Genomic DNA, 20,155 nt, shown 5'->3' with positions numbered 1-20,155 from the left:
GCCCCGGCTCCGCTGGGCAGCTGCGGGGGCTCAGCCCCGCGGGGAGATGCCCGGCCCGAGGCCGCGGGCGGCGCGCAGGGCGCGGCGGCGGGGGCATCCCCCGGGACCCCCCGCCCCTCCGCCCCCTCGCCGGTGCCGGCGGCGCAGCGAGCCCGGCGAGGCGGATTTGGGCTGAAATCACGGCTTTCTCTGGATGATCGACAGCTCCGGGAGAAACCATCGGCGGGCCGGGGGGAGCCGCCGCCCGCTCACCGCCCGCTGCCCCCCGCCCGCCGCCGGCCCCGCCGCGCCCCCCCCGCACGGCCCCCCCTCACGGCCCCCTCAGGCCGCCCCCGCCGGCAGCGCGGCCCGGGCGGGGCGGGGCGGGCGGCGCGGGGCGTCCCCCGCGCGGCGGCGGCGGTGGCTCGGCCCGGCCGCGGCGGCGGGGCCGGCGGAGCGCTCCGTGCCCGCGGCCGTGCCCGCGCCGGCGGCGGCCCCAGCGAGGGGCTCTGGGCTCTGCGCTCCGCCGCCTCCATGGAGCGCCGGCCGCGCCGCCTGTGATGCCCGGCCCGGCGCGCACCATGGGGCCGCTGTGGCTCTGCTGCCTGCCCCTCGCCCTCCTGCCCCTGCTCGCCGCCGTGGAAGGTAAGGGGGGCGCACGGGGGGCGGGGGCCCTGCGGGTAGGGCGAGCCCCCTCCGGGTTTTCCCCGTTTTTTGGGGGGTGGCACTTTGCCCCCTGCCCCCCTCCCCGCCGCACGCCCTTCGGAGGGGAGGCGAAGTTTGGGGAAGTGCTACCCCGGCTGGAGGTGTCGCCGCCGGAGCCCGGTGTGTCGTGTGTGCCCCCCCCCCCCCCGCCCCCAGACCCTCCCTATCCCTGGCCGCCCTTCTCCCCGCCATCCCTCCGCCGGAGTGGGCATCCCTGGGTACCGCGGCGGGTCCCCCGGGGATGCCCGGGATTCGCCGCCCCGTGCCCGCTGCTGCTCTCGGCAGAGTCTTTGGGGTGCCCCTCCGCCAGGCCTTACCGGCGTTCTGGAGCTGGTGGCCGGCTCCCCGTTGGCGCCGTGGCGTTCCCGGCGTCCCCAGGAGGAGCCGAGCTCCCCGCCGAGGTCCCCGGTGCTCAGACAAAGCAGAGTGAGGCGGCAGGTGGGGAGCTCCAGGGCTGGGTGTGCGGGGACGGCGCTGGGTGGGAGCCCCACGGTGGGGTCTGTGCAGGGGGAGACTCGTTCTCCTGTCCCCAGCCATCCCAGCCATTCCTGCCTGCTCCCACCCGCCCGCTGCATGGACACCCTGGCAAGTGCCAGAGAGCTGGGTTGGGCAGGGGCGAGGGCCAAGTGTCAGGCCAAAAACCGGCTGGTCCTGGAGCGGCATGGTCCAAGGATGCCCGTCCATTGTGGAAGGGCCGTGTTGGAGGAGCTGGGTGGCTCCACTGTCCCTCTGGCTGCATTGGGCTGGTGGGCAGGCTGGGTGGCCATGCTGGCCCTGTGTGTGCCGGGCGGTGGGAGCCGCTCGGACAGTGTTTGTCTGGAACATGGATGAGGCACCATTTATTAAGTTGGAGTTTTGGGAGATGACTCATGGGTTGGCCAGCTATACATCGTGATATTTACAATATGGGAGCTTGGCATAAATAGGACTATTTACGTTGCAGCGGAGAGCGCTCGCCAGCTCTGCTATTCAAATGAGCCCAACATGGTTTTAATTATGGGGGGGAGGGTTGGGGTGAGGAGCGTGTTTGTGAGAGCATACGTGTCCATGCAGGACGTCTGGCCCCATCCGCTGGTGGCCTTGACACTTCCAACTGGCTCTGGGCTCGGCCGGCGGGGCCCATGCACACTTGACCATGACAAGCTGATGCTGCCAACTGTGGCATGCCGGGTGCCTTGGGCAGGGATGGGGTGACACCTCCACCCCAGCGTGCTCCTGCTGCTGCCCAGGAGGTGCTGCCGGCCGGTGCTGTGGGTCAGAGGCTGGCTCCCGGGGCTCCCGCGCGGGTTTGTGGAACGTGAGTGACTGTCCCACCATCATGGCAGGAGCGGCAGGCGCTGAATGCATGAGTGCCAAGGGATGAGGAGAATATCTAGGAATGAGGGGCTGGCCAGTGCAGGTGGGGTGTTTCACCCGCCCGAGATGATCGCTCTAAGGTGCGCTCCTCCATGAACGGGGACGCTCTCAGGGAGATGGTCACTGCGCTTCCAGCAGCCATTCCCAGCCGGGGCTGACTGTGTTGGTTTGGCTTTGGCGTGGTCCCCCTGTGCCCCTGCTGTTGCCTCTTGCGCTGTGTTCATCACGGGGCTGCGATGGTCACTCTCAGGGTTGGTGTGGGCAGCCAGATCCCTAATCTGGCCTTCCAGGAAAAGGCTTCTGGAGAACTGGCAAGGTGAAAAGGTGTGGGATGCAGCTCCTTGGGCGTGCCTCTGCTCCCTCCTTTATGAAACTGCCTCTTCCCACCGCTTCCCAAGTGCCTGGTTGTGGTGTCCACCTGCACCTCTGAATGCTCTGGATCCCTTCGGTGTGGACAGATGGATCCAACAGTAGCTGCTGGCCATGGAGGTGGTGGCTGGACCCACCATGTTCCCGCGGCTGCAGGGAACCTCCACGGTGGCAATGTCCTCCATCACCAGCCCCAGCATATTCCAGGGCCAAAATGGGGGCAGAAAGGCTTGTTCAGGGGAAAACTACGATTCTGGAGGATCCTACCTCTTGAGTCCTGTTTTCGGCTTTGTCACAGAGCGTTTCGGTACTGCTGGTAATTTCACTTGTCTCCTCTGTGCCTCAGTTTTCCTAATTACAAGGCGTAAAATAATCCAAGCATCTTTCCCAAGGGAGCCGCGAGGTTTTGTTAATGAACATGACAAAGTGCTTTGGGATCCGTGGTTGAAAGCGCAGCCTTAGTCAGTGCGGCTGTGTGTGGGGTGTTTATTTATCTACATGCTTTATATTTCTCTGTGCGCTATATATTCACTTGCATTTAACAAACCTTAATTAGAAACAAAGCCGATAGGGAAGGAAATATAAACAGGAGTGTGCATGGAAATTGGAAGTTGATTGCTCACTGGCCAGCAGAAGGCATGGTTCGGGCTCGGGAGGGAAGGCTGTTTGGTTAAAACCGGCTCTGTTAAAAGGAAATGTAAAAAGAACGTGAAACATAAATCAGTATGGAAAACAGGGAGGTGGATGACAACATACATAAAGCAGAGGTTAGGAATTGCCTATAGTTGTGAAGGCGGTTGGAAGGTAATGTGTCTGCAGCTGAGAAAGTTCAGGCTTCTCAAAGGAAAGTTTTTTGTGTGTTTTTCAAAAAAAAAAAAAAAAACAAAACCCAAACCAGAAAGTCAAGAACAAAGGAGTCCTGGAAGGGTCTGGATCCCACACCAGTTGGTAACGCCGCTATCGCTAACGGCCCCGCTTTGTATTCCTGCTGCGTAGGCTGCGCGCCGATCGCGGGGCTGACGCTCCTGAGGTATTTTGGGGGGAGCTGGGAAGGACACGGAGGTATTTTAAAATCAAGAGCCTGGCTAACTCACATGCGAGGAGGGAAAACCAACCCGATGGTGCTCCTCACCCCAGTGGAGTTAACTTTTCACAAACCTTGTGGTGCTGGCAAGCTTCCTGAGGACTGGAGGAGAGCCAGCCCTGTGCCAAAAATGCAAAAGGAGACACGAGATGGCCCTGCTATCAGTGAGGGTGTGGGCAGCATGGAGCCAGCAGCACGGAGGCAGCGACAGGCTCCAATGGGCGATGGAGAATTGCCCGGCAGGAGTTTTGCTGGGAAACAGATCACGGGTGAGGGGACTCGATTTTGAGCAACAACTGTGCCGAGCAATACTAGTCCTGAGCCCAGTCTTGGGTTTGGAGAGGGATGCTGGGGTGGGAGGGCTGTATCCACTCCTGGGGTGGGTATTCCCAGGGCATGCTGTGGCTGAGGTGCTGGGCATGGACATCCCTGCCCGTCATCTAAGCAAGCTGGAGACAGGACTTCAGTGCTTCTGCGTATTCAATAGTGAATTATAGTATTTGTAATATTTACAGCACTCTCGGACACATGATGGGACTGTTGGGGGTCCTATGCAGGATTTGGACTGGATGGTCCTTGTGGGTCCCTTCCAATTTGGGATACTCTCTGATTCTGTAATATACAGTATATTTAATTTCACTTATGCTGTAATATATTGCAGTTTTAAAACATAGTCTCTGCTCCTGTACTTATGGTGAGCACCTCCACATGGGGTGCGGGGAGATGCCAGGGACACAGGGCTGCTTTGGGCCTTTGTGTATCCATCTTTTTGGATCTTTGTAGAGGAAGACTTGAGCCATCCCTTCAGGGTTACAGAGCATTGCTTTGACCTTGGTGCTACGTGGAGGTGGATGTTCCAGGTGTGCCAGAAGCATGGGAGCTGCAGGAGCCTCCCAGCAAGCCTAGCATGATCTGGAGAGATGCAGCAGAGCAGCAGGTCCATGGAGAAACACAGAATCTGTCAAGAGCTGATCATTCCTGCAAGCTTGAGCTCCAGATCTGCACTCTCCTAAGAGCAGGAGGGGAGCAAATGTTTTGGGATAAGTGGGACTGAGGAGCAGAGCAGAGCCTGTGGTTTTGGCCTGGCCCTGTGCCATCCGTCTCCCTCCTGCTGCTTTCCCCTCCCCTCCATTTCCTGGGTTAATTTTTGACAAGGCACATTCCTTGCACCCACCTGCCCTTTGCATTATAGGGGCAGCAAAAGGGAAAGCTCCTTTTGGAGACCAAATAAATCAGTGCCTCATTTAAACATCCATGTTGCTGCCCTTACTACTCTGTTCTGTGGCTTTTCCAGGTGGGAGCAGCAATCCTCTCAATACCTGCTGACTTCCAGCTTCTCTGGGTGACAAAAGCAAAGGGAGGAGATGCTGTAGGGGACAAGGGCTCGGGGTTGGTGTGGCCACTGATGTGCCCCTGCTCCTCTGTCACCCCACAGAGGGTGTGAAGGGGACACAGCTGTGCCCCGGGGATGCTGTGAGGGGTTTGGGGCTGTCCCCAGGGATGGGAGCAGCCGTCCCCTTGGAGACGGGCTAAGGACCTGCCTGCACTAGTCAGGGCCCTTTGTGTGCACATACCTGAGCTGCTGGAAAGAGGGGTGGGCGCTCAGAAAACTGCCCGAGGAGCTGGGTAAATAGTGGGGGCTGTGACAGCTCCTGTGTGCTTTGGGGTGAGGGATGAACGAGAGCCTGACCCTCCACCCCTGCCCCAAAATATGCCTGCTCCCTGCACACCAGCCCTGCTGGGATAGGAGTGAGGGTGGCTCTGCCTGGGAGTGGGGCTCCGTCCTGCCACAATTCCATTTTTAGTGAGGAAGAGCCCCGTCAGCTCCCACCCTGGTTTGTAATCCCTCCCATACCTGGATCTGGTTTATAGAGAGACCAGGGAGAAGCACAGCTGCAGTTGGATCTCGTTGGGATGAGGGTGCAGGGAGATCCTCAGAGGCAAAAGTTCAGCCGTTAGATAAGGGAAAGGATGGGGCCTCCTGTGATAAGGGGCTGAGTGCAGCATGGGCTGGGCGGAAGGAGGGAGGGCAGGGGGAGTTCCCAGGGGCTCTGCCCGCCTTAGCCAGGGATGGGGGAGCTCTGGCAATGCTGAAGGTGGGCAGGCACCCCTTGGAGGCCAGGTGACAGCAGGAGGGAGGCTGTGAGGAAGGAGAGGTGCCTGGAGATGTTGTGCAGGCATGTATTGGTAATGCCTTTATATCAATGTCAGATGTTTCAGGAACCTGCTGGATGGATGGCAGGTTGTGCCAGGGTGCAGACATGGATGGCTGTGCAGGGCGTGCCAGCCCCCTGAGATAATCAGGATGAGGGAAAGGAGTAAGTGAGGATCATGCTGGTTGCCCCTCCCTGAATTTCCTTGCTTGGGATGAAGAGAGCACTATCAGGTCTGACAGGAAGTGTGGCACCGACTGCCAAGCATGAAAGAAAGATGGAGCAGGCCATGAGGGCAGAAAACAGAACTGTAATTGGGGCTGGTCTGTGCCTCCCTAAATGTCACATTCAGAAATGATGGTTTTAGTGGCTGAGAACAGTTGTGGTTCTTTGGAGAGCTCACAGGAGGATGAACTCTGGATTTAAACCCGAGCTACCACACACGACATCAGATCTGCTCTGCAGGAGCAGATTCAATCTCCCAATGGGCATGAGGAGGGGCTGGGGAGCTCCTCAAGTTGGTGAAGCTTTCTCAGTTGATCCAATAAATTATCTTCCTTCCACATTACCTCTCTCAGAGTTGGACCATGGCATCCATAAAGCAACCAGCACTTAAAAACACCACATAGTAATGGTCTCTGAGTAAAGCAAAGTAAAGGAGCTGACTGAAGGGAGAAGCTAAAATAGGAAAATACTTGCCCGTGATGTAGGAAATTAAATTAAACCTCAGAATAAATTCATGCAGCCACTTAACATGAGTTTCCTAAAAATAACCAAAAACCAACCAAACCTGATTAAATGGCAAATTGGAGGAGGTCATTGGAAGTAAAAAAATGTTCTTCATAAAGTGGAAGTGGTATCTAAAAGGAGAAAATAAAAAAATCAGAAATTGTGGTTGGGTGAATGTGAAGCCATATAAGGCAGGCTGAAAGGAGTTTGAAAAATAACGTGAGAGAAGAAATTGTTTATCCCCCAAGTTTCCCCTCAACAAATGGGTATTGGGAAGTTAAGTGTGCAGGATGGAGCCCTTGGCATGGAGGGGAATGACTTCAGTGTCACCCCAAGTGGCCAAAGGGGCTCCTGCCAAGGAGCTTTGCTTCCCAGAGACTGTTCTGAAGTGATGGCAGGAGAACTTGTATTTTACAATAAGTCAATAAAATGAATATTTGAGCCAGAGTAAATGGGACGAGCATCCTTTAAGAAGATCTCCCTGGGTGATCCAGGAGACTCCAGAGCAGTAATTTTAGAGGAAGGGCTCTCTTATGGATTAAAATGTGCTTTAAGAAGGGGAAACAAAGAGTCACTTTTCCCACTGGACGGGGTCAGCGTGAGGCTTGCGCTGGTGATGTATTCATAAAGTAGAGAGGGGTGGGAATGGGAAGGCAAAGAGTGTTTGCAGATTATACAAAATTATTCAGGATGATAAAAACAACAGTTGTCTTGAAAATATTGCAAAAGGCTCTCATGACACTGGATAGGCGGGCTATAAAGTGGCAGATTAAATGTAGTCAGGGATGAATGAAAAGGGATTCACATGGAAAAAATTACCCTAAACCCATGCATGCACAGTGGCAGTCTTTAAATTACTTATTAGCATTTTGAGAAAGAGATCTTAAAGTCATTGTGGATGGCTCTTTGAAAGCATCAGCTCCGACCTGGGAAAGACTGGGAAAGGGAGTGAAGATGCTTGTGCAGGATGAGTGCAGGGGAGAGGGGCTGGGGGAAGGATGCAGCTTGGGGAGGGAGGGGGCACAGAGGTGCACTGCACTGTGGGAGGTGTAAAGAAGAGGGTGATGAAAGGGTGATGATCCTTTATTTTATATTTTTCCCCTCTCTCTGGAGTTCTCAAGCAGAGGGTTTCACAGCAGGAGCGTTGGAGGGTGGAGGCAGGGCAGGGTGGAGTCCAGCCCTCCCCCGTGCTGGGTGCCCTGGATGCTGGTGTGCTCCCTGAGCATCCTGGTGCGCTGCAGGAGGTGGGATGGAAACCAGCAATCCCTTTGGCTCAGCCTCCGTGGCAGGTGTGGCATTTGAAAGGAAACAGGGAAAGGTGCCTTCTCTGGGCTCCCACACTGAATGTCCAGGCTTGGTGGGGTCCCACTGGCCCCCTGCTCCCAGTCTGGCTTCCAAGGCAAAGTGCTGGGGAGGTCCACATTGCTTTGGGTGCTCATGGCCCTGAGCCCTCTGTGTCTGGGGACACCTTTAACCTTCTACAGGCTCTTGATTTTGGCCAGATGGCCAAGGAAGGTCCTTTGGAAAATGCCTGTTGGTGCTTGCCTTTGCCCTCCTCGGAGTTTCAGAGGCCAAGAGCATCTGGTTGGAAGTGGGGAGGAGAGGAGCTTCCCTGAGCCCTGGCTTCACCTTGGGGGCCATTGGCTGGCTTAGGGGAGGTGCTTGGGCCCTTAGCCAGCAGCTGTGAGGGTTGGGGGAGGCAAATGTGGGGGAGCATGTGAACCTCCCTGGGCAGAGGGGACACCTGGAGCTGTGTGAGTGTCCCTGGGCAGGGGGGACACCTGGAGCTGTGTGAGTGTCCCTGGGCAGGGGGGACACCTTGAGCTGCCGTGGGCTGGTCCAGGGCCAGACAAAGGGAACAATGGGCTCGGCTGCTGGGCTCCTGGGTAGCCTGTTGCTGCTCCAGGCCCCCAGCCCAGGAGACTAGAGGCAGGCAGAAGGTCTGGGATCCCCTCTGCTCCCAGCCAGGCTTTGGGGACATGGGGACACCCAGCTGCAGCAGGCTGAAGGACAAGCTGTGCCCCTGGTGATGCACAGCTGGTGATGCAGCTCCCCAGCCGTGCCCAGCTGGGCTCTGTCTGTCCAGCAGCAGGCTGAGCTGAGTGCTGCTCCATGGGAGGTGTCATCCCAGCTCCCTAAATATGTCCCCAAAGTGTGTGGAGCCCTGCTGGAGCCTGGTGAGCTCTGCTTGCATGTCCATGTCATGGCTTGGAGGGACCTGTGTTGGGAGGCTTCTGCAGCGCCGCTCTGCTGAGCAGCAGAGAAGGGGAGAACCAGAGAGGGTGGGGAGGGTCAGAGAGGAGGCTGGATTCTCCAGATCTCCTGCCAGGACCCTCTGTGAGCCTGAACCTCAGAAGAGGGACACGAGAGAAAGAGAAGGCATCTCCATCCTGTGTAGTCCTCAGGCACAGGCTGTGGGTGAGAAGCACTGTGGTGAGACAGTGCAGGTTCTGCCTATCCCAGAGTCTCTCAGAGCAGGGAGGACTGATTGGAGCACTCTGCCTTGGAGCAGGGGTCAGGGAGTCTCTGGTTGCTCCTTGCTCTCTAGAGGAGATCCTGGTCTTTGAGCCTCCCAGGAGGCCTCTAGTTCCTCAAAGTGGCCACTGAATGTACACTCTTCGGGCTGCTTAAGGCTAGAGGGTGGGACAGGATGTGTCTGAGGACAAACCAGGCAGGAGTGGGCTGTTGAGGTGCCTCCAGGTGTGTGGCCATCGCAGGGACTCCTGGATGGAGCTGGCATCATCATTCCCTGCTGTTGGCTCCCATCACTTGCTGGTCATCATCCCCAGGTGACGCCTCTGGGAGTTTGGCTTCAAGCCTTTCTCATGAGATCCATCTTTCTTGAAAGCTTTGCCTTGGCAGTAGACTTCTGGGTGGGAATGATGTCCCAGGAGGGGGACTTGGTTCTGCAATCAGAACCATTGTCTGGTTTGGGTTGGAAGGGACCTTGGAGCTCATCCAGTTCCACTCCTGCCATGGCAGGGACACCTTCCTCTAGTCCAGGTTGCTCCAAGCCCTGTCCAACCTGGTCTTGGACACTGCCAGGGATGGGGCAGCCACAGCTGCTCTGGGCACCGTGTGCTAGGGCCCCAGCATCCTCTCAGAGAGGAATGTTCCTGATATTCAGTCTGTCCCTGTCCTGTGTCAGTGGGAAGCCATTCCTCATTGTTCTATCCCTCTATCCCTTGACCAAAGTCCTTCTCCAGCTCTCTTGGAGCCCCTTCAGGCACTGGAAGGCTGCAGTAAAATCACCATGAATGATCAGATGTGTCCAAAGCACCTGTTTGTGGTGTTGAGGAGCTGGGAGTGCTCTGCTCTGACAAATGCCTGTGCAGCTGGTTTGAGGGGAGGTGTGGCAGAAGGTCTGCTGAGGATCAGGGCTGGGCCACCCAAAGGAGCTGGGTGCTGTGGAGGGGAGGCCCAAGAAGCCCTGGGCCATCCCCAGGAGGTTTGTGCTGGCCAGGCAGCCCCAGGCAGTGCACAGCTGGGCTGGGGCACGTGAGGGTCACCTCTCTCCGTGCCGAGGTTACGATGGCGTTGCCTGATTTGCTTTGCTCTAATCCCGTTTCCAGGCTCCAGCACTGCGACTCAGAAACCTTTATGGGGAGCCTCACTTCATAAATCTTGGCCTTGTTTTACTTTTAAGCCTGTCTGGTATCAGAGGATAAAGCCAGCAGGAGAAATGCGTGACCTGGGGGCAGCATGGATGGAGTGAAACAAGATGTCCAGGCTTGATAGAGCCTGCAGGGGTGGGGGCTAGCCAGGCTGCCGGGCAGGGACTTAACTTGGGAAAGAATTTCCTGTGGATCTCTGCTGAGGGATCTCTCCTGCAGGATCCCAGTACCTCCAAGGCTGCTTGCAGAGTGCCTCTGCAGGTGTCTGAGCACTGGTTCTCTGCCTCCTGCCTTTGTATGCACCTTGTGACACCTTTGTGGTAAATGGGAGCAGGCCTGTGGCGCTCTGGGCATTGCTCTGGGAGGGAGAGCGAGCTGGGGATGTTATATTTTCATTGCCTGGGGAGCAATTCCAATATTTTCGTTGCCTGGATGTGGGGAATGGCTGATGGCAGGGTATTGATCAGCCAGTGCTGAGAGGTGGGATGGAGGTGCCAGCTCCCCCAAGCTGGCTGCTGGCACTGAGGGGTTGGATCAGGCAGAGCAGAGCAGCCCCACCAGGGATGGTTTCCAGCCATGGAAATAGCTGCAAATGCATGGATGGGCAAATGCATGGATGGGAAAATGCATTCCCCAGGCAGAGCTTGGAGCTGCCCTGTCCATGCCTTGCCCTGTCCATGCCCTGTCCATGGCCCTGGGAGTGCTTAAGGCCAAGCTGGACAGGACTTGGTGCAGTCTGGTCTGGTGAAAGGTGTCCCTGCCCATGGCAGGGGTCGAATGGAGATGTTTTTTAAAGTCTTTTCCAGCCCAGACCATGCTGTGATGTGATGAAGCTTGGAGGAAGCCCCAGTCCTGGCTGCCCTGCAGGGGTTGCAGAGTCCCACAGGGTCTGGAAGGGTGAACTCAGGCTGGCAGGGCTGCTGTGTGGGAATCCCTTGTCACAGACTCACAGGAGGGCAGTGGGGCTGCCATGGGCTGGAGGGAACAGAGTGCCCAGCACCTCCAGGACTCGTCCCCATCCCCTGTCACCTTTGGTGAACCTCTGAGAGCCTGGCCAGCTGCAGAGCGGTGGGGAGCAGGGCAGGCACAAGGAAGGTGCTAATTAGGATGTTGGCAGCATTAGCAGGGGTTGGTGTCTGGCTGGTGGGAGGTGTTGAAGAGGCAGCGTGGGCTCTGCTCCGTGTCACACTCGGTACAAAGCTCAGAGCAGCAGGCTGCTCACAAGTCTGCAGGGGGACAAGGCCAGCTCAGGGCTGATGGAGCCATCCAGGGGTAGGCGGGTGCTGCTTGGAGCCCACATAGGGCAGCTGGGTGAGAGTCTGATGTGGCTTTGTCCTGGGGCTGCTGGGAGCATCCCCAGTGATGGGGAGCTGCTTCCTTCATGTGGCTGTGCTGCTGCTGCAGAGACAGCCCTGATACACCTGCTTTTAACCTCCTTTTGGCTCCTCACCTTTCTTTTTCCATGCCTGTAAGTGAAATAGAGAGTGGAAAAGCTGCTCACATTGCTTTTGGAGCTTTTTTAAATCTGATGTCAAACTTATGCCATCACATTGAATAGCTGCCATGAGATTTTGCTGTGACTGACACCTGTTCTGGCTTCAGAGCAGCAGCTTTTGATTCAAACAAATCCTCTGGAAATGCTGAGTTTACTGTCAGCTGCTCCCATGTCTTGCCTGCTCCCTGTTCCCAGCTTTGGCTAAACCTGGCATCACTCAGGAGCTTGCTGGTGCTCTGAGCAGTGGCTCGGGGGATCTCTGGAGCTCCACTGGTTTATGGTTTGTGGGACAGGCAGAAGTGCAGGCACATGCAGGTGAGGCATTGCCAGGCTGGTCCCTCCGGGCTGCTGGGCAGGTGGCTGTCCCCATGTGGCAGGACATGGCTCGTGGGTGTGCCCATGGCAGGAAAATGGGCACAAGCACAAAGCTGAGCCGGCCAACTTGACCGTTGCGGCGTTCCCTTTCATCCCGGCTGTTCCGGGAACCCATCCTTCCTTATCTGGGGGGTTGGGGGTGAAGTTCAGTCTTTCCAGGCTGGGTCCCACAGTGCTGCTTTGCTTCTCCCAGTTTCTGTTGGTTCCTGCATAATAAAAGGTGGGGCTGCAGGGAGGGGAGCTGAATTTCAGACTGGGAGGTGAGGGATGTGTCAGGGGACACTGCCAGGGGCTGGGGTGGGTTTGGGAGTAGCACATTTGGGACCAACAGGAAGGACCAGTGGAGCCCAGACATCCCTGTGGTGTCTTGGATGGGATGGCAGGGGCTGCCCATTGGGTTTTGTGCTGGGGGACACCAAGCAGGTCACCCTCCAGCAGAAACCTTGCCCTGTAATTTGGGTGGCCTAAATATGACCTGAGCTCCTGCTTGTGGGTGCTGGGCCCTTGGAAAGCTGACCTGGTGGTTTACTGTGTTTGGGAGGTCCTCAGTGTGTGGGCTACATAGAGAAAAGGGAAAAAAAGGGATTTGTGAGGTCAGCCCTGGGTGTGTCATCCACCAGTGGCCAGAGGGGTGGAGAAGGGCTCAGCCCTCCATGGGTCTCCTGGGGATGCCAGCAGGTCGTGGAGCTGTGGTGACATGCCCACCCCATGTGTAACCATCAAGGTGCCCATTTCCCTGGTGGCATATTGGGGTCTGTGCTGGAAGAGGAGCCCTGTGAGCGCACAGGCTCAGGTGATGCACCTGAACATGCTCTGAAATCTCCTTCCCTTTGGTGGCAGGAATGTGCTGTACATTTGCCCAGGACTAAAATAAAACTGCTGCCCAAGTCCCATCTGACAGAAAAAGCCTGGGGAAAACACATTCCTCTCCTGGTTGCTGTGGTGGGGATGCTCAGCGAGGTCTTCTGAGGTGCTGGAGGTTTTTGTTCAGTGCAGAAGTCACTGGTAGTGCTTGGCCTGCTCCAGGGCTGTCACTCCTGAGAGGGCTGTGGGCTGACGTGGGTGGTGAGAGCCCACCTAGGGTGGGAGTGTGGTGGCCATGAGGGAGACAATGCATCATATCAGGGGAGTGGCATGGGGGTGAGCAGACAAACTGATGGATGAGTCAGCAGACCCAAAAAAAAGAATTAAAAAAAGGCAAACCTGGCTTCTCTTCCAATTCTATAAAAATAAAATGAAATAAACTTCATGCTCACATTGTCTGAAGAAATCCCACCCACCAGCAGCGTTGGGGAGACCAGTGTGTGCATCAAGCAATCACACTCTGATGATGCATATCCCCCGTGCTGTCCTTATCAATGTGTTACAGCTCTGCCCTTGCTCCAGAGCCCCAGGCTCTTCCCCTTTCAGCTGAGAAGAGGGTCTGGAGCAGGGCCTGGCTTTGCTACACCTGCCTGTCCTGCAGCACAGTTGGTGTGACCCTGTGCCAAGCCTGGGCTGGGATTTCCCACCCTTCCAGTCTCCCCACGTGCCACTCTTTGTTTCCCTCTCAGTTAAATTTGCACACCCTTCCTGTGGTTTGGCCTGGGTGGGCTTGGTTTCCTGGGTCAATGTCTGCTGGAACGTTTGGATGTCCTCTCCCAGGGAGGACTTTGCCCGTGCTGGGGACTGCAATCTCAGCTACAGCCATGGAGCTGGTAGAGACAGTGGGTGATCCACAACTTGGAACATCTCAGTTTAGCGAGGCTGGCTCAAAATCAAGTGTTTTAACAAAGCAGGAAATGTTGCTGTGGGATTTCTCCAGTGTTTTAGGAGGCTGGTGGAGGGCTCTGTGCTCATCCTGGGGCTGCTTCTGGGAGAGGAAGACATTGAAGCTTACTGCTGAGAGCGTGGTTTTGTTGCATCTCCTGCACCCAGACCCAGTCCTGCAGGGGTGGTTACCCTTTGCTCTGCTCTGGGCTGCAGCCAGAGTAAATATTCACTGGAGATGTTTTGTTTTGGTGTCTCAGGCTCACGAGGCCGGTGGAGGTGCGAGCGGGGATCCCCAAAGCGGGGCTTGCCAGCCTTTAATACTTGGAGTACTTGTGCTGCCTGTTTGCAGGGCTCTGCTGGGGATGAGACATGGCTGGTCTCCATGGTTTTATGTGGCATGGGACTGTGCCAGCACACAGCTGAACCCTCACAGAGCAGCATAAAAAATGTTGTAGTTGGGATTAGGTTACCCATCCTTCCTATAAAAGACTCTATAAACAGTCCATCAAGCCCCAGCATTCCTGTGTTGGCTGTGAGGTCCTTCACACTTAATGGCTCTGACATTTGCTTTGACTGAACCTTTTTTGGGGGGAGGCAGTGATATAAAGCAGCCCCCAAAGAATGGGGTTTTGCTTGCTTTAGTGGGGGAACCCAACTGGGCTGGCTTGGCAGAGGCGGTGTTGGATGTCAGAGGATCTGGCTGGGGAGGCTGCCCTGAGGCAGTGACAGCAGCAGCTCCTCCCTCCCCATCCCTGAGGGCTTTCTCTGCGGGGATTTGCTCTTTGCTGGGGTGTTTGAGAATTTTCCCTTATCTTGGGGCAAGCAAGGACCTGAGGCTCCCTCTCCCACTTCCCAGCACACCTCAGACCTGTCTTGTCTCTGCTGTAGCTGAGTAATGCTCCAGAGTTAAAGCTCCCCAGTCCTTCTGAAAAACCTAAAGCTCAGTCTGGGGACCAAGTGGTCTCTTTCTAGCTTCAAGTGTGCTCCCACCTTCACCTTCCTCACCATGCCCTTCATGTGTGATGCCAGCCATGGAAGGGCTCCTAGTTTAACACCATCCAGGGACTTTCTTGATGTGCTTTTGAGTGTTGTTCATCCTTTGGGGAGCCAGGGAATGGATGGATACCCAGATGGGAGACTTGGGTGGTGTTGAGGGTGTTCCTTACCCTGGTTGCTGCACTGTTGAGGCAGGTGTGCACACCTTGGTCATTCCTTGGGGCTGGTGATGTGTGTTACTGTAGATAGATGCTCCTGCCTGGGACAGTCATATCTCTCCTGGAAACCTTAAAGCCAGAGTTATGCTCCTGCTCTCCCAGCAGTGTGGGGAAGGAAGAGCCCTGACCCTGCTGGCTGCCAGGAGGTGCCAGCTGTGGTGGCAGTGCTGTGGGTGACGCCTGCCTGCCTGGAAAGGGACTGAAGCCACGCGGTTGTTGGTGCACAGCGAGCGTCTGTGGGGTGGGCACCGCATCCGTGCTGTGGTGCCAGAGCTGAGCACGAGGGGCTGTCCCTGATCACTGCCACCATGTCACTGGCACCATCTGGAGCTTTTCCTGCCTGCCTGGTGCTTACATCTGTTGAGCCACTCCAGCTCCAGGGCAGTTGCTGGAGGAGATGAGGCTTTCCAGTGCTTTTCACTGCTGAGTTTAATTCATTTTAAGGTTTTTACGCCCCTACATTTTCTTTGAAGATGATTTGAACAATTTAATCATTATCACAAAAATGGGGTTTCTAATGTAAGCTGGGAGCAACCCCCCCTCAGAATCTTGCTGAGGGCAGTTCAGCTCACCTGCCTGGCTGGTCTCGATCATCAGCCTGTCCTCAGAGGCCCTTTTCTCTCTGTTGCTGTCTGGAAAAAATTAACAACTGCATTAGAGTGGGAGCATTATTTTTTCATATGGTGAATGCCTAAGAAGGTGAATCCCATATCCTTCACTTGAGATTGCTCTGCAAGGGCATTACCCACCTGAGCAGTGGGTTCCTTCATCCCTCTCCAGCATGCTGACTGAGGCAGAAATGAATCCAGGGCTGGTTCCTGTGGAGCCCACCGAGGTCCAGCACTGGGAACTCTTGCATGGAGCTGGCCACCTAATCAGTTCTTACCACCTTTTGTAGCATGCTTTTTGATCTGGAGTGCCGGCAGTGGCTGGCACTGTGGCTCTGTTCCCCAGGCTGCCCTCACATCTCCTGATTCCAGCACTCAGACACTCCCCTGCCTCGTACATAGCTCCTCTCACCAATCAGACTTGTAATCTCAGTGAAGAATGAAATCAGATTTGTTTGACAAGACCTGTTTCTTGTAGAAGTATGTTGACTGGTGCTAATTATACTCCTGTTCTTTAATTCTTTATGATTGGAATTACATCAGCTTTTTCATTATTTCCCCAGAAGTGATTTCAAACCGAGCGAGACCTTGAGTGCCTGCCATTCCCTCACGTTGTAATCCTGGTGCATCCACCAGACGTGATCCCTCTGCTCTGAGATGCCCTGCATTAGTGTCTTCAAGGACTTCCCAGCCTTCTTCTTCTCCAGACATCCCCCCATGGGCTCTTGCTTCTTAATCTTTGGAGTCTCTTGGGTCTGTCACTGTGAAATGTGTTGGATTTTCTCAGTTCTCTCTCTTTTGTCGTACTTTAACCCCAGCTGGCAGCTCATCCCCACACAGATACAGTACACAGATAGCATTCCCTGGCTGCCCAGGGCAGTGGTGTAGTCACCATGCCTGGAAGTGCTCAAAGCCCTGTGCATGTGGCACTTGGGGACATGGGTTAGTGGGGAACTTGGCAGTACTGGATTAGTGGTTGGAGTCAGTGATCTTGGAGGGCTTTTCCAACCCTGGCGATTTTCTGATCCCTTAGTCTATGGGCCATCCCTGTAAAGTGTCCATAAAATGTCCACAATTGTCCAGAAAATGTCCACTGAGTTTGTGAGGTCTGTGACTTTGTGCTCTGTCTATTGTGATGGTCACTCAGACAGGAGAGGTGGCACAGGCAATGCTGGTACTCTCTGGAGACAGTGCTGGAAAGAGCTACCCAGGTTTATTCCACTGCCCAGTTACTCCTGCAAGCTTTGACCAGTACAGAAACCAGGCTGTGATGTTTTCTTGTGGTTTTCTCCCAGTTTGATGGTGACTCGTTCCAGAATTTGATTTTTCATGTCTGTTGTGGAAGTGTCACACAGGAATTTGATGTGGTCATGGTTTCTTGGGCTTGTTTATGGAAGTGTCATCACTGAAATGGCCAGAAATGAAGATAAACGATGGCTGGGGCTTCTCCCACCTCCACAAGGCCACTGTCTGTGGAGAAAACAGCTGAGTTGTTTGGGCACCATGTGGCCCCGATGCATCTGTTCCAAAGTCCCAGTTATTTGCTAAATGCTTGCAAACGTGTGTGATTTGTAAGGAATTGCAGCCAGACGTTCCCTGGCTCGTTGGTTATGTATGAGCTCAGGAATCCTGGGTACACTGGGGAGGAAGCAGCCCTGTCCTCTGGAGGGCTGTGGAATAACATCCCACTTTCCTAATAAAGACACAAACTGGCTGGCCATGGCCACCCTTCACACACCAGGAACTGCAGTGGGGGAAGCTCTGGCTGTGCCTAGAGTAAAAAAAACCTGTTAATCACACTGGGAGTGGAGCAGGGCTCGAGTCAGTGACAGCACCTCCAGCCCTGGGCTGTCTCAATGCTTTTCTCCATGTTTCTATGAATTTTAACATTTTTACTTAGGGTTTTTTCTATGTGCTGAAAAGAACGTCATCATAACTTTTTCTTGTCTTCAGACGCGGGTTTTCCAGAGGTTTCTTTTATTCACTTCCTGCCAGTCACAATAAAATATGGATTGTGCTTATTCTCCTTCCATTTCTTATGCATTGCCTTTTGTGTGTGGTTGCCACAAACACTTTGTTCCTCTGAGGCTGGTTTTGGTTGAAGTTGCTGTTTTTCTAGATTGCCTTTATATATATATATAAAAAAATAGTTTAAACTTTTGTTGCAGAATCACAGAATGGTTTGGCTTGGAAGGGACCTTAAAGATCTAGTCCCAAACCCCTCTGGTTTCCATTTGTACTTTTGCCCCTGTTTCCTGGTTGACTCTGATTGTAAATTTGATGAGCTTTTGGAAACTGATACATTTGGATGAACAGGCAAAGCCGTTTCAGGTTTGGCCTGTTCTCCCTTTGGCCCACACACACTGAGGTCATCAGTGCTGAGGCAGCTCCTGCTTCCAGTCCAGTGATTCAGCCCCCATTCTGTGTCATTAGGAGGCCCAGAATTGGAGACCTCGGGGTCTTTGATGCACTCTGTGCATTAAAATTATGTAACGAGCCTGTCCTCACCGCTGGCAGGGTGTGACCCAGTGGAGCAGTGACAGATATTGACAGGTACCAGGGTCTCCAGGCAGGGCAGAGGCACAAATTGGTGTGAGAGCTGGGTCACGGGTGCTGTGGCATCACGTGTTGGCTTTCCAGCACATGTGTCGCTGCACGTCGTGACTGGCGTGTCCTGAGCAGGTGTGTGATTTATATTGGTGCAGTGGGGGCTCAGCTGAACCTCTGTGAATTGAGAGGTCTGCTCCAGCATCCTCTCCTGCTGAACTTCCCAATTCATGGAATCACAGAATCACTGAGGTTGGAAAAGCCCTCCAGATCACCAGGCTCAGTCACTAACTCAGCTCTGCCATGTTCACCACTAACCCATGTGCCCTAGTGCCATGTCCACGTGGTTTTTGAACACTTCTGGGGTGGTGACTCCACTACTGACCTGGGCAGCCTGTGCCAATGTGTTATCAACCTTTCCATAAAGAAATTTTCCCAATACCCGACCTGATCCCCCCCAGCACAGCTTGAGGCCATTCCCTTTCATCCTGTCCCTGTTCCTTGGGAGCAGAGCCCAAACCCCCTGGCTGTCCCCTCCTGTCAGGGTTGTGCAGAGCCACAAGGGCCCCCTGAGCCTCCTTTCTCCAGGCTGAGCCCCTTCCCAGCTCCCTCAGCCTCTCCAGGCCTGCAGTGTAGAGCAGTCCCAGCTGATGGATTGATGTGCCAGTGATGGCGTGGGTGGATCCCATCCTTTGCAGACACATGGTGTGGGGAGGGGGCAGTGCAGCCTGTGGCACCTTGGGTCAGGCCTGCTGGTCACCCTGCACTCAGCTCTCCTGGCTCTCACCATCCTCCTCCTCAGGAGCCCTGCCCAGATTTCCTGCTGAAATGCAGAGGGTGAGGCACAGTATCAGGTGAGCTAACAGGATGGTTTAGGACTGAGGAAAGACCACTGATGGTGGAATTGAGAGGACATGCAATGACCTTTGTCAGCAGGAGTCATGTCCTGCTGGAGAAGGACCCACTGCCCTGGCAAAACCAGCCTTCACCTGTGAATGTGGCACCTGCCAGATATTTGCAGGTGTCTCTTACTTTTGGGCTGTGCAAGCCCTGCTGTCTCCATGCATTGCTGTAGTTAAAGGAGGGAGAGTCCTTTTGGCACCACTGGAGGGTGGCTGAGCTTCTGGAATTTCGGGATGGAATGCCAAGGCACAGACTGGATTGTATCCCTGTGCCTGGTGTTAGTCCAGGGAGCCCCTGCCTCCCTCCTGCCTTGCTGGCTTAATGAATCTGCTGGGTTTTTGCTCCAAAACACAATAAAGAGGAAGCAATGCTGTTTTTTCCCTCACCAAAGTTCTGATACTCAGCAGATGAACATCCTGAGGTGTTGTTAGTGGGTTCTGGAAGCTCCTGCATCCTCAGGGGGCTCGTGTGGAGATGTGTAGGAATGATGTTCCCAGGCCTTCCTGGGGCAGAATGTAGAGCTGCAGTTGTAGTTCCATTTACAGAAAAAAGGAGCACTGGGTGTTTGAATGAGATTGTGGTGGGATCATTATGTAGCAGTGATTTGGGGTCCTGCTGTGTCTCACCTTCTACAAGAGCAAGATTTATCAGCTCCATCTGTGATCAGAGCAGATGTTCAGCTGTGCTTCCCTGTCCCCAAGGTCCCCCTGTCCCCAAGGTCCCCCTGCCTCAGCTGTAGCAGTGATCAAGGTGGATTTGGGAAACCATTTCCTGGGTACCCCCAGTGCTGGAGATGCCCCAGGTCCCTGGTGGCCAGACCCAGGGCTGGACAGCCTTCCTGGGGAAGCAATGTCCTAAATGATCAGTTAATATCCAACTTGGACATCCCAAGTCACGATTTTTATTTTAAAACGGTCTCTCGTGGGTCAGGATGTCCACCCTGGAGTGACTTGCTGTTCTCATTTTATGGGATGAGTCACTGTTCTTGTTTTATGGGATGAGATCCCTTCTACGTAGCTGAGTGTGGGTGAGGGCTGTGTTTTCCCTTCATTACTTCCAGCTTTTTCCTTTATGAAATTGCATCTCTCTGGGAATGGCCATGTTCAGGGTTTAAACCATGATTTTGGTTTTCATTCTACCCCAGGTGCTGATGGTACACAAATAATTTTGCCTGATGGTGGCAATCCCATTTGACCATGGATCCCCATTGCCCCAGGGATCCTGTCCCCAAAGGCTGGGGAAAGAAGCACCTGGGAGGAGGTGGGAAAGGAG

The 20,155-nt window shown here is 54.8% G+C and overlaps 1 protein-coding gene across 4 annotated transcripts in view; it reads left to right on the top strand.

Annotated features, from left to right (window-relative positions):
- The first annotated feature begins 392 nt into the window (after window positions 1-392).
- The window catches only part of EPHB2 (EPH receptor B2), a 129,867-nt gene continuing 110,104 nt past the window's right edge, over window positions 393-20,155 (top strand). For all 4 annotated transcript variants that reach the window (XM_074558712.1, XM_074558710.1, XM_074558711.1 and 1 more), the window contains exon 1: window positions 393-624. In XM_074558712.1, the coding sequence (XP_074414813.1) occupies window positions 540-624 (85 nt within the window). In that variant the 5' untranslated portion in view covers window positions 393-539. The remainder of the gene's footprint in view (window positions 625-20,155) is intronic.

This window comes from Zonotrichia albicollis, chromosome 25 (genome assembly GCF_047830755.1).
Source record: "Zonotrichia albicollis isolate bZonAlb1 chromosome 25, bZonAlb1.hap1, whole genome shotgun sequence".
Classification (NCBI taxonomy): domain Eukaryota; kingdom Metazoa; phylum Chordata; class Aves; order Passeriformes; family Passerellidae; genus Zonotrichia; species Zonotrichia albicollis.
Note: the sequence above shows the minus strand (reverse complement) of the source record. Positions and strands in the feature narration are given on the sequence as shown.